General features: G+C 38.1%; 1 protein-coding gene across 6 annotated transcripts in view; it reads left to right on the top strand.

Moving 5' to 3' along the window:
• LOC5578996 (autophagy-related protein 2 homolog A) overlaps window positions 1–13,123 on the top strand; it is a 116,838-nt gene that overhangs the window by 102,206 nt on the left and 1,509 nt on the right. For all 6 annotated transcript variants that reach the window (XM_021857284.1, XM_021857282.1, XM_021857281.1 and 3 more), the window contains exons 9-11: window positions 45–2,762; window positions 2,823–2,977; window positions 3,038–3,184. In XM_021857284.1, the coding sequence (XP_021712976.1) occupies window positions 45–2,762; window positions 2,823–2,977; window positions 3,038–3,184 (3,020 nt within the window). The remainder of the gene's footprint in view (window positions 1–44; window positions 2,763–2,822; window positions 2,978–3,037; window positions 3,185–13,123) is intronic.

Here is a 13,123-nt window from a genome sequence, read left to right as displayed (position 1 = left end):
TTTGTATAATGATTCCTTCATGTTTCCCATGGTAATTTTTACAGGTTTGATTCCAACACCGGCAAACAATCCGCCGCTCCGGCTTGTGAACAGTGTTCTCCCGGCTTACATTCTCAGCACTCTCTATCCCACCCCGAGAAACCTTACCGTGAATGAACAGCGTGGCTGCCCCAATCGGGAAATGTTCTCTCTAGCTATCCAAATCAAAGCCCTGCCAGAGCAGAGTATCAAACGGATTCGTATGACGGCTGGAATTCAGCTCACCACCCTGCGTCATCACTCTACTCTTCCACAGCATTCGTGGCTAACGCAGCTGATCGATATGTTCGACGTTGTGGACTACCCGGTCCAGGGCTACTCGCCGCTGGGAGTTATCACTGAAATGCATTTGCATCTGTGGGATTGTGCGATAGATTACCGGCCGCTGTATTTCCCATATCGAGCAGTAATCACTATTGGATCATTCATGATCAGCAGCAATATAACGACAGAAAGCTCTGGGTTGACTTTGAGGTTCATTGCAGAGGATGCAGCGATGTGTTTGGCGCCTCAAGTTGTAACAATGCCCAATATTGTTGGCGACACACCACAGAGGAAAAGCAGCAGTTCCAGCACAAGAGAGGACAACAAGATTACTGTTTTGCCTTCCAGTGAGCTTGTTTGCTTGGTTGAGGTTGGATTGTTTGAGATTTCGCTCCGGTTGAATGAAAAAGCCACCGGTTCTTTCCCCAAATTTGATCTAAGAGCTGCCATGAATGATGTTCATGTGAGGACATGTGCAGATTCTGGAAGGGCACTTGCGCAACTGATTGGATACCTAGCGGCAGAAGGTGATCTGTTACCGCAGGATGATGGAGCCAGTGATGTTGAGGATAATGAGAGTGTGTGCGGTTTACCGATGGGGAACGAACAAGAAGCAGATTTGGTTCCGGTGAAGCCTCCCCAAGCGCCAGAAGTCACACCCAAGCAGCAGCAACGAGTGAACTCTTTGATGGCCGAAGCGATGGAGGAAAGCATGTCACTTCAAAGTAACAATAGTGACCTCTCACGAGATGATCAGTTGTTGGCGGACGGGGAAGGTGTTGAAGTATTTTTCTTCCCAGATGAAGATCAGACACGAGCTGCTGCTCAGAAGAAGTTGGCTAACAATCTAATTTCCGATAACAGTAATAAACGTCGATTCGTTTCGGATGACGATTCTCTGAGTATCGACGAAGGTTCAAGTATTCCCTCGTCGTACCAGGATGATGATCATTATCTGAAACCGCGGCAGTTCGATGAAACTTCGGAAGACAACGTAAGTTACACCACTGATGTGCGTGAACTACTCAACTTTGAATGTTCAGTAATGGGATTACAAAAGGAGCATGACGACGATGAAGTAGTCGAGGCACTTCCACAAGTTACAATGGATCTTGGAGATGTTTCAAAGCTTGCAAACAAAGTGGACAAAAGTCCCCAGCGAAAAGTAAGTTCCGATACGGATGACGACTTCTGTTTCATTGCTGACGAAGAAAAGCCTCATTGCGGTAATCAGGAAGTGCCAGTGCTGGAAGACCCTATCCGCATAATCGACAATCATTTCAGTGTTCCCAGTGGTAAACCTGATCTGCTGTTGGCACCGAAAGGGTTTCCCATGGCTGTTACTCGATACACCATTTGCGAGATGACGGTCACTTGGCATCTATATGGAGGACACGATTTCACCACCGAGGAAGATAAAAAGAAACCAAAACCAAAAAAGTCGAACACTGAGCACACATTTGCCCATCTGCCCATGTCAGAAGCATACAAAAGTGGCGTCAGCTACTCCAAAGGATCACCCTCGGTAACCTTCGGACCGATTCCGGCTCAGAAGCTTACGTGGAAAAGTCGCGGTGGTCCCGAACGGAGACACGACGTAATGATGGAAATCCAGATAAGCAAGGTAAAGTTCTCGCATGAGGTGTATCCGCCGAACACGGAGCAGGCCTCCCGGCAAGTACTTCTCATAACGGACCTTGAAATACTCGACCGCCTAGCAATATCGGACATCAAAAAGTTCCTCTATCAAACGAGTCTCCATCGGCCCAACAAAGGCAATAACCACATGATTGTCATCAAAGCTCTTCACCTTCGGCCAAATCCCATTCTGCAAGCGCAAGAGTGCTGCCTAAGGATCTCTATTTTACCTATTCGGCTGAACATCGATCAGGATTCTCTCCTCTTCATGGTAAACTTCTTTAACCAACTTGGCGGTGGAGACGATTTGAACGATCCGGCAATGCAGTATCAACACACGTCAGCCAATCGTAGGTCCAGTCAAACAACGCCCTCCCATCAACCCCCGGTGATGATGGTCGAGCTACCAGAGGCGGCCCAAGAACTACAAGCTCGCAAAATGGTATCGGAAAATCTAATGCTACTAATCGAGGAAGAAGAAAAGAACAAGGAACAGCAGGAAACAACCAGTGAAATGGGCGACGAGGCACCTCCAATCTATTTCCGGAACGTCATCTTCGGTCCAGATGTTCCCATTCGCATCGACTACCATGGCAAACGGGTGGAACTGTCGCGTGGACCATTGGCCGGCCTGTTGATGGGACTTGGACAGTTGCAGTGTTCTGAGATTCGCCTGAAGAAAATATCCTATCGGCACGGATTGTTGGGCGTTGATCGACTGATTTCGTTCCTCCTGCAAGAGTGGCTGCAGGACATCAAGAAGAAGCAGCTACCGAAGATTCTTGGAGGCGTTGGACCGATGTATTCGCTTGTCCAACTATGTATGTTGAATAGTTAAAATTTAAGACCCTTATGTACTCACATTCATTTTTCAAATACAGTCCAAGGCATTTGGGATCTGTTCTGGTTGCCAATCGAGCAGTATCAAAAGGATGGTCGCATCGTGCGAGGCCTGCAAAGGGGTGCTCAGAGCTTCACCGCCCGGACAGCGCTAGCCGCTCTGGAAATCACCACTAGGATTATTCATCTTCTTCAGGTATGTAATACGTCGCATTAGTTTCGCATCTCAAATTAACGAATCTTTCCCCAATTTTAGATTACGGCTGAAACTGCGTACGATATGGTTTCTCCGGGACCGTCGGTGCGTCGGGGTCGTGGCAATAAAAAGGGAAAACGGAAACGACTGCACCCGCCACAAGACATCCGCGAAGGGATGTCCAATGCCATACAGATTGTCCGAGAGGTGAGTTTAAACAGAACCAAAATGGCTTTTTCTTTTCGGTTTCGCTTTATTTAAATCTTCCAGTTTAATTAAATGGCATGATACTAGACTTGTGCGCCGCCGCCGCCGATTCATTTCTTATCACGCCGGCACCAAATGAGGTATCGGCGGCGCGCCATAGTCAGCATAACGCCGCTGATTTTGGAGTTTTACGAACAGTTACCGTAAAATGGGGCGAATAGAAACACTTTCCGACATGTTTGAATGTGTACAACTTAAACCGTGCGGATAAAAACCAATTTTAAGAGCCTTAAATATGGGTCGCGTCTTCCTTTGCTAAGACCCCAATGCTGTGAAAAATAAAAATTATATCGTACAAAGATTTATGAAAATGTTGTATGTTTCTATTCACCCCGCAATGGGGCGAATAGAAACACTGTTCAGTAAATATCAATACTTTTTTAATTTTAATGGAAAAATAAACACATTTTTAAGTACATCTAGAAGAAATATCAACATGTACCGTGGTGAATCAAAATCCGGACGGTACCAATATCCGGACACTCTGTTAATATTCATTAATTTCAGCTTAATTTGAATGCTAATATGTTTGAAATTTATTCTTACTCTTTACTTTAAACACTAAAGATTATTCACTATCATTTCAATCTAGTTAACATTGCCAAATAATTATTAAAAATATCAATAAGTTAGATGTTTCTGTTGGACGTCATTCCATCGCGGTTCATTTTAGTTCAAGTTTAGCGATCTCTGCACGCTTGAGCCAAGGCACGAACAACGTTTAGTTAGATGAAAAGTGCGTGAAGTATAATTTTGTGGAGTGTTTTGAACAAAATTAAGTGCAAAGTGATACTTTCAATGTTCGATAACACTACTGGTGTGAAAAATGATGCAAATGTGTATTTAACAGTGTATAAAGGGACTGTCCGGGATTACGAGCCAGTGATTTTAAATCCGGACACCGTGTGAAAGACCCACTTTTCACTAGTGGAACTGTTTTTTCCATGGTAGATAAAATAAGAGAAGACTTTAAAAGTATACATAAACAGTTGTGAGTTATCAGAAGACGGGACAATTTAACATTAATCGTGTATATCTTTCGTTATCACAATCAAGCCACACGTAAAAAGGCTCGAACAATACGTGCTTTGGTTCAGGTAATTAAAGCTCTAATTACACAGCGCAACAAAAATGACATTTTTGCGTGTCTCAAGGATCAAATTATGTGTCTTTAGTAGATTACGGGTTGCTGAATCTGATGCCGTTCTCAGAAATTTCCCAGCACGTCACAATTTTTAGCTACAGGTCGCCAAAGTTGTATAAAACATTGGTTTTATTGATGTTTACCTAAAATTTTAAGTATATTTTATCAAACTTTTTTGTGATCTTATCCACCAAGCATGCAAAAAAGGACTTAAACTTTCGTTTTAGATATATTTTGGTATATTATATATATATTATATATTTTTACGATTAAATTTAGATTAAACCTATCTTTTTCAACATGCTTGCAGTCTCCATACAAAATTCTTCGTTTCTCTTATATGGCAAAATACAATACTTTTCTAAACCATCAAAAAATAACTTTTCTGCATCAAAAATATTATAAACTTTGATGATAAGTATTGTTATACACATAAAGTTTGAATTCTGTGGCAAATTAAGCAAATAAATTGCCTTACAAGCTGGCAAACTTACATGCAAGTTGGCTGAAATAGTCAATTTTTGCATTTTCAACAACCAATATCTCAAAAACTAGACGTGCTATGATATTTCTGTAAACGGCAATGGATTCAGCAACCCTTAATTAAGTAAATAGTGGTATTTTCATGCTTGAGACAAAAACGTGTTCCGCAGTGTTATAGTTACGTATTGTTCTTCGTGACATTATAGGGAAAATACATACATCGAATTGATATAAGAAAGATATTTAAACAAGTTTGTGAAGTTTTCTTGAAAAGATTTATTTGTAAAACTCTTGAATAATTCCAATAATTCCATGACTTTGATGAAGATCTGAAGTGTGAGAATGTGTAACACAATAAAACATTACGAAAATTCTAACTAAACATACTTAAATCGTAGTTTGAAGGGACCCAGATAGCCGTTGCGGTAAACGCGCAGCTATTCAGCATGACCATGCTGAGGGTCGTGGGTTCGAATCCCGCTTGTCGAGGATCTTTTCGTAAAGGAAATTTTTCCGATTCCCAGGGCATAGAGTATCTTCGTACCTGCCACACGATATACACATGCAAAAATGGTCAATCGGCAAAGAAAGCTCTCAGTTAATAACTGTGGAAGTGCTCATAAGAACACTAATCTGAGAAGCAGGCTTTGTCCCAGTTGGGACGTAACGCCAGAAAGAAGAAGAAATCGTAGTTTGAACATTCATGTCGTCTTAAGCGTCCGGGTATTGATGCACCACGGTATTTACTTAGTGAAGAAAAAAAATAAAAATTTTAAAATTAAGTTCAATTTTCGATTATTCTTGAAATCAGCAAAAATCCCTGCCCTTGGGTGATGGGATTGACGGTGATTAATCAAGTTGGCATTACATATTGTTGATATTGTGAAATTACTCTAATGTTTATTGATCGCGAAAATTAATCGTAAATATAACTTATAAAATGTAAGTTAATCTAGTAGTTTAAGTTATATAATGACATGTGTTTCAATGCTTAAATATATTTTACACTTGATTTATCACACCTTCAGCATGAGTTTAGTTACTGTCGCATGATCTAACACCAGATAACTACGCGTAATACTGGAGGGACCGGCAGGGACTACTACCAGTCTCTACTAACACTCAAATCACTAACAAGACTGGGAAACCAACGATCACCTTCATCAGTAGCACTATTTCTAATAGTAGTATTAGTTCAATATACACAAGTCGTTGTCAACAGTCCACGAGGCGCAAGAGTGGGTGCGGGTGGTCTCTGCGTCTCACACATTGAAAATAGACTTTTATATTAGGTTTACTAACAACGTAGTAATACTTACCTTGGTATAAGACCAATACTGTGGGTTGCCCTAATTCAGCGCATCGCCTAAATCCGATGCCCATACCGCTGTTTGTTTTTTGTATATTCATAATTGCAATTAAAAACATCATTAACAATAATTTCCAATGTTTGAGAAATATTCCAAAATGTGCTGATTTACGGCATTTTACAATATTGCGTTATCTAGTAAGGTTGTAGCGGAATTAGAGAAGTATTACTGATATATGTATAATAATTAGAAAACTAATGGCGCTGTTGTTACCGAAATGTTTCATTTTTTACTGTCTTTTAAAAATAATATAATATTTTTGAACAGAATGCTGTAATTTATAACTTATTTAATTCTCTAAACATTTTTGCACTACCTTGCATTCACACCAACACTGGCGACATTAGCGTTCTTTGGGTAGTATTTCTGTTATGTAGTAGTAACCTCTACCGTTTTTATTCTAACGATCATAACATAATTATCGTGAGCGTAGTAGTGGAAATAACATAGAAGTAGCTTTTGTATTTGTAGTTAAGGTACCATGGTATTAGTTGAATCCTGTCCTTTGGTTCAGAATGGGGTACGGGCGCGTTCTGCCAACTCGGCAGAACAGAGGCAGATTTCTTGTGTGATATACTAATATTTCATATTATATCATATGTGTCCGGATTTCGATTCGAAAGTGTCCGGATTTAAAAACATCATTCGCATTAGGTGTCCGGATTTAAAGACAAGATAGACTCCAATATTTTATTGATTTATTTGTAAAACTCTTGAATAATTCCAATAATTCCATGACTTTGATGAAGATCTGAAGTGTGAGAATGTGTAACACAATAAAACATTACGAAAATTCTAACTAAACATACTTAAATCGTAGTTTGAAGGGACCCAGATAGCCGTTGCGGTAAACGCGCAGCTATTCAGCATGACCATGCTGAGGGTCGTGGGTTCGAATCCCGCTGGTCGAGGATCTTTTCGTAAAGGAAATTTTCTCGATTCCCAGGGCATAGAGTATCTTCGTACCTGCCACACGATATACACATGCAAAAATGGTCAATCGGCAAAGAAAGCTCTCAGTTAATAACTGTGGAAGTGCTCATAAGAACACTAATCTGAGAAGCAGGCTTTGTCCCAGTTGGGACGTAACGCCAGAAAGAAGAAGAAATCGTAGTTTGAACATTCATGTCGTCTTAAGCGTCCGGGTATTGATGCATCACGGTATTTACTTAGTGAAGAAAAAAAATAAAAATTTTAAAATTAAGTTCAATTTTCGATTATTCTTGAAATCAGCAAAAATCCCTGCCCTTGGGTGATGGGATTGACGGTGATTAATCAAGTTGGCATTACATATTGTTGATATTGTGAAATTACTCTAATGTTTATTGATCGCGAAAATTAATCGTAATTATAACTTATAAAATGTAAGTTAATCTAGTAGTTTAAGTTATATAATGACATGTGTTTCAATGCTTAAATATATTTTACACTTGATTTATCACACCTTCAGCATGAGTTTAGTTACTGTCGCATGATCTAACACCAGATAACTACGCGTAATACTGGAGGGACCGGCAGGGCCTACTACCAGTCTCTACTAACACTCAAATCACTAACAAGACTGGGAAACCAACGATCACCTTCATCAGTAGCACTATTTCTAATAGGGTCAATAGGGGCAGTATGGTCCACCTAAGCAAAAGTTCTTGAAAAGCACAGAAAAACAATACAATTTAATCGATCCATAAGCCTAATTAGTAGTTTGAAGCATCTCTTTTCATACCACAGTTGTATTTTGGTAAAAAGATTACTTAGAATTTTTTTGGGAACATTTTTGAAAAACACTATTTTGTGTGTGACTCTACACTATACGGGGCGAAATGGTCCCCCCTACGGGGCAATATGAGCCACCATACTAAATCTTATTATTTTGATTGGAAAACCATTTGCAAGGCTTAATTTAGAAGAAGACAATAATGTACGATAGAGTTTAGTACAAAAACTGGGTTGAAGTCTGATTTGAATCATGAAATGGTATGTTTTGCTGACAGTTCAATAAATCATGGTTCTAAGAGCTTCAGTTTTCAAACATAGTCGTTCAAATAAGTTTAACCAGTTAAAAATTCTAGTTTTAATTGAAATCACGTGCGATAACAATATTGCAATTAAACTGCTAAAATGACATGCCATTTTTGGTTATCTATTTTTGTGATAAGATAGCTTTGACCGGCTATGACCATATCGCCCCGTTCCTAGATGTTTCATATAAATTATATTTTATTGAAAATTTATTTTAGAATCTATACAGTTTTGTGCACATAATGCCTATGAATAATGGAAGAACGAACTGCTGTGAAAAAAAATGAAGTCAATAATCAAAACTTTATGCAAAGCTTATTTTTACATCCAAAATCTTATAAGATTTTCGTAGTAGCATCAACATTTCAGATTTTTATCGATATATGAAGTTCCAAATCAGTTTTTTGCCTAGTTTTCACGGTGGTGACTAATTGAAGCATACTTTATAAGATCCTAAGGTTATTGAGATCAAAATCTGTGTTTTAAGCTCAAATAAAAGGTGGCCCATTTTACCCCGTATGACCATACTGCCCCGCCTTCCCCTAGTAGTATTAGTTCAATATACACAAGTCGTTGTCAACAGTCCACGAGGTGCAAGAGTGGGTGCGGGTGGTCTCTGCGTCTCACACATTGAAAATAGACTTTTATATTAGGTTTACTAACAACGTAGTAATACTTACCTTGGTATAAGACCAATACTGTGGGTTGCCCTAATTCAGCGCATCGCCTAAATCCGATGCCCATACCGCTGTTTGTTTTTTGTATATTCATAATTGCAATTGGGTCCTAAAATATTTAATGAAATCTTGTTTTTATTTTATAACATGAAACAGCATGTTACTGTAACTACTTTAGCAATTTTTCCTGCTCAAATAATGGCTATATCATGTTTAAACTTTAATTTAAAAATTTGGTCCTTAAATGAACCTTGACACTTTTGATCATGTTTGACGTTCGCTTAGTCGACAAAAACACCACAGGGGTTTTAGTTCGACCACTGGGGTTGTTCCTATCTGACATTTCGTAAGGGACACGGAAAACAAAATACACCCAAAATTTGAGTTTAAGCCAAAGGATGTGACAAAATCTAAAAAAATGTTTTTTGGGCTTAAACCAACGGAAAACATTAGAAAATTGAGTAAACATGTGTTTTTGGCCTAAACTTAAGCGTTTGGCATCAAAATTGGGACAGGGCTTTAGGACCCTATTAAAAACATCATTAACAATAATTTCCAATGTTTGAGAAATATTCCAAAATGTGCTGATTTACGGCATTTTACAATATTGCGTTATCTAGTAAGGTTGTAGCGGAATTAGAGAAGTATTACTGATATATGTATAATAATTAGAAAACTAATGGCGCTGTTGTTACCGAAATGTTTCATTTTTTACTGTCTTTTAAAAATAATATAATATTTTTGAACAGAATGCTGTAATTTATAACTTATTTAATTCTCTAAACATTTTTGCATTACCTTGCATTCACACCAACACTGGCGACATTAGCGTTCTTTGGGTAGTATTTCTGTTATGCAGTAGTAACCTCTACCGTTTTTATTCTAACGATCATAACATAATTATCGTGAGCGTAGTAGTGGAAATAACATAGAAGTAGCTTTTGTATTTGTAGTTAAGGTACCATGGTATTAGTTGAATCCTGTCCTTTGGTTCAGAATGGGGTACGGGCGCGTTCTGCCAACTCGGCAGAACAGAGGCAGATTTCTTGTGTGAACAAGTTTAAACATGGACGTTCTAAAGTGCCAGAATGAAGTGTTGGGCTTGTGGGGAGCACTTGAAGATGGAGTGTAAGGTCATTACTTCGCGTTCGTGCTATACTTCTCTTTATCTATAAAATTATATAGAATAACCGACCCTTAGCTTAACTATTTAAATTATCAGTTGCAAATACAATAATCTTTTTGAGCTTACTAACATGTCGTCGTGTTAATTTTATCATAATGATCTTTTATCTACATTCGTCGAACCATTCTGAATGGCCGTTGTGAGAATATCACCAAGAACTTCTCACATGCAATAAAGCTGGATTGTCCTACATTGAAACATTAAGATTTTTGCTCTTTCGGATAAATTTTATGTGGTTCATAACCAGTTTCAGGGATTGTTATCGTGGGAATCCAAAGAGCGAAATTTGTATGACTTCAGTGTAGGCCAATACTGCAATAAAGCATGTTACAATCACTAACATTTCTTCTCTCCCTATCCTTGTTTTCATATTTAACCCGCCACTACCACGAGCAACAATGCAATGTAAACAGCGTAATGGCCGAGGAAACGCGGATACGGGAACGATCGTCGGAACCAACGGACCAACGAAGGATTGCAGCAACCTCCAGCTAAATAAGAGAAGTATCCAATATAACAGTCTAATTTGGTTCAGACTTAAACAACAATTTAACATTGTTCCCTCCCCTTGGTTATGCGACCATGCCGCGATGGGAGGGCATAATCCATTAGCCCATATGATGGAAACCAAAGGCGTAACCTGTAGTGGTGGTATCACATTTTGGCATTTTTTGCTTAAAGCCGCGTCATAATTTATATGGCATAGACGCAATAATATCTCGGATGTGATCCAACGGACAATCTGCGTCATTGATAGAATTGATGCCCATTTCAAATGATTAATCTATTCGAAGTGGACATTAATACTATTGGTGATGTTCAGTTTGCCTTTTGCTAACCAGAATGATCCGTAGCCACTCTTACTATTAGCTAGCTAGACACATCGTTATCATATACGACGTAGGGAATACTTAGGAACTCTTAGGAAAATGACAAGTAGATTCACTGAGTAGAAATAAGTGGCGACAATCTTATTTTAATATGGTTTTTACATTACCATAATAAGAAATACCTCATTTGTAACAGCGGTATAAATAATCTAATTCCAGCTTCATTTTCGCAAAATTTACAAGTAGAAAGTAGGCGCTGTGAAGCATTGCATTTGCCACCGAAAAGTGAATCTTGTAGGAGACTGTAATAGAAGCCTAAGGTAACTTTACTCTTCAATATTCACTATAAAAATGACTATGGAAAGTAAGACGCTGAGATCGATCATTAGGGTACACTTGCTAGTTTCGAAAAATTGTTGAACAGACAAGGAAAGCGACTTTTTCTTTAAGGATATATGAACGTAATGACCAATAAATACTTTTGACAACAAAAAATTAAATTAACTAGAACTACTACTAAACAGCCTAATTTTGTTACGACTGGACAACAATTGACATTTAAGACTCCAAGCTTACGTAAAAGACAGGAGTAATCAGAATAGCACTCGAATGACAAACTATTCAAAACCATTTCGACTAGACAGTATTAATAATGACACTACTACACTACTATTTCAAACAAATAGTGATGGAGCTGCTGATTTTCACAATGCTTCCTTTTCTCAGAAGCAAGGGAATATGGGTATTTTTCAAAAACTACCACGTCACAATACTTATAAAAAACAGTGTTCACGTGGGTGCCATTGCCTAGTCCGTCTGAGTATTGGTCCTGGTAGAGGGGAAACTTGGCAAAAGCCAGACCGAGGGTTCAGCCTTGACAAGTTAAGCTGTCAGGCAGCTCCAACTGAATACCACAAAAAAAAATCGATTATTCTTGAAATCAGCAAAAATGGCGGATGTTTCAAGCTATCAAAAATGATTGAGATTTCAATATTTTCTTCTCAATTTTGTAATGAGAAATGTAGCAAAATTTTTAATTTGAAAATAGTCTAGCGGTACTCTGTTGCTATTAAACTAATGGGAAAAAAGTATTTCAGTAGGTTTTTAAAGGTTATCATTACATGATATTCACATTTTTAACTGAAGGTCGCTTTGTTTCTATTCGCCCCACTTTTTCTATTCGCCCCGTTTAACGGTATCCATCTCGAGAAAAATGATAATATTCTTCACGAAAAAAATAAATCAGTAAGTTTCTGCAGGGATTTTCATAGAAATTCTTTAAAGGAATTTTCAAGAATCTTTCCCGAGAATTTTTCGGGATGCCTCCTGGAATTTTTCCAGCAACTTATCCATTAATTTCTCCAAAAATTCATCCTTAAATACATGCAAGGATTGTTTTGTGAAAACTTTCAGAATTATACTGCCGTGAATCGCAAGTCAGCCCCATCTGTAAAAAGTAGGCATTGAGATAATGGGCTGTGAAGTTTCCAAACTCGTTTTCCTTACGAATATTAAAAAAAATCCAGAAAATTGTAATATGTCCTAATCTTAATGAAACTTTCACAATTTGCTTTTCACTACGATATCTTTCTGAGAAAAATATAAAGGTGATCTAAACACGGTTCATTTTTGTGTTACACGGTGCAGAAAACTCTAGTGGGACTGATATGCGGTTACTTTTCATTATGGGACAATTTGACTTGCTGTTTTTTCCTACTTTTTCTGAACAAATCTTATTATATCATTAAGGCAGCTGATAGAGCATTAGAAGATATGTTGAAAACTGAACTCAACTCAAATTTGACAAAAATGCATATGGGACTGACTTGCGATTCACGGCAGTATAGCAGTTTCCACGATTTTTTTCAGAAATTCCATAAATACGTTTGGTGATTTATCGGGTATTTAATTTATCAATACAACTAAGAATCCTTTCAAAAAAATTTTAAGGGATTCCTTAGTGAATTTTCCTTTAAATTTATTTATTTTTTCTAACATCCCTTTAGATATTCTTCCAAGAATTCATGAAGATATTCTTCTAGTAATTCCTGTAAAATAGGATTGCTTGGAGTTTTTTTTTATTTTACAAGAGCTTCCTCCAAGATTTCCTTCAGCAGTTCCTTCAAGAAATTGTTCAAGTATTCTATCAGGAGATTCTTCAACAAATCCA

Source organism: Aedes aegypti, chromosome 1 (assembly GCF_002204515.2).
Source record: "Aedes aegypti strain LVP_AGWG chromosome 1, AaegL5.0 Primary Assembly, whole genome shotgun sequence".
In the NCBI taxonomy this organism is placed as follows: domain Eukaryota; kingdom Metazoa; phylum Arthropoda; class Insecta; order Diptera; family Culicidae; genus Aedes; species Aedes aegypti.
This window is presented reverse-complemented; position numbering and strand designations above follow the sequence as displayed.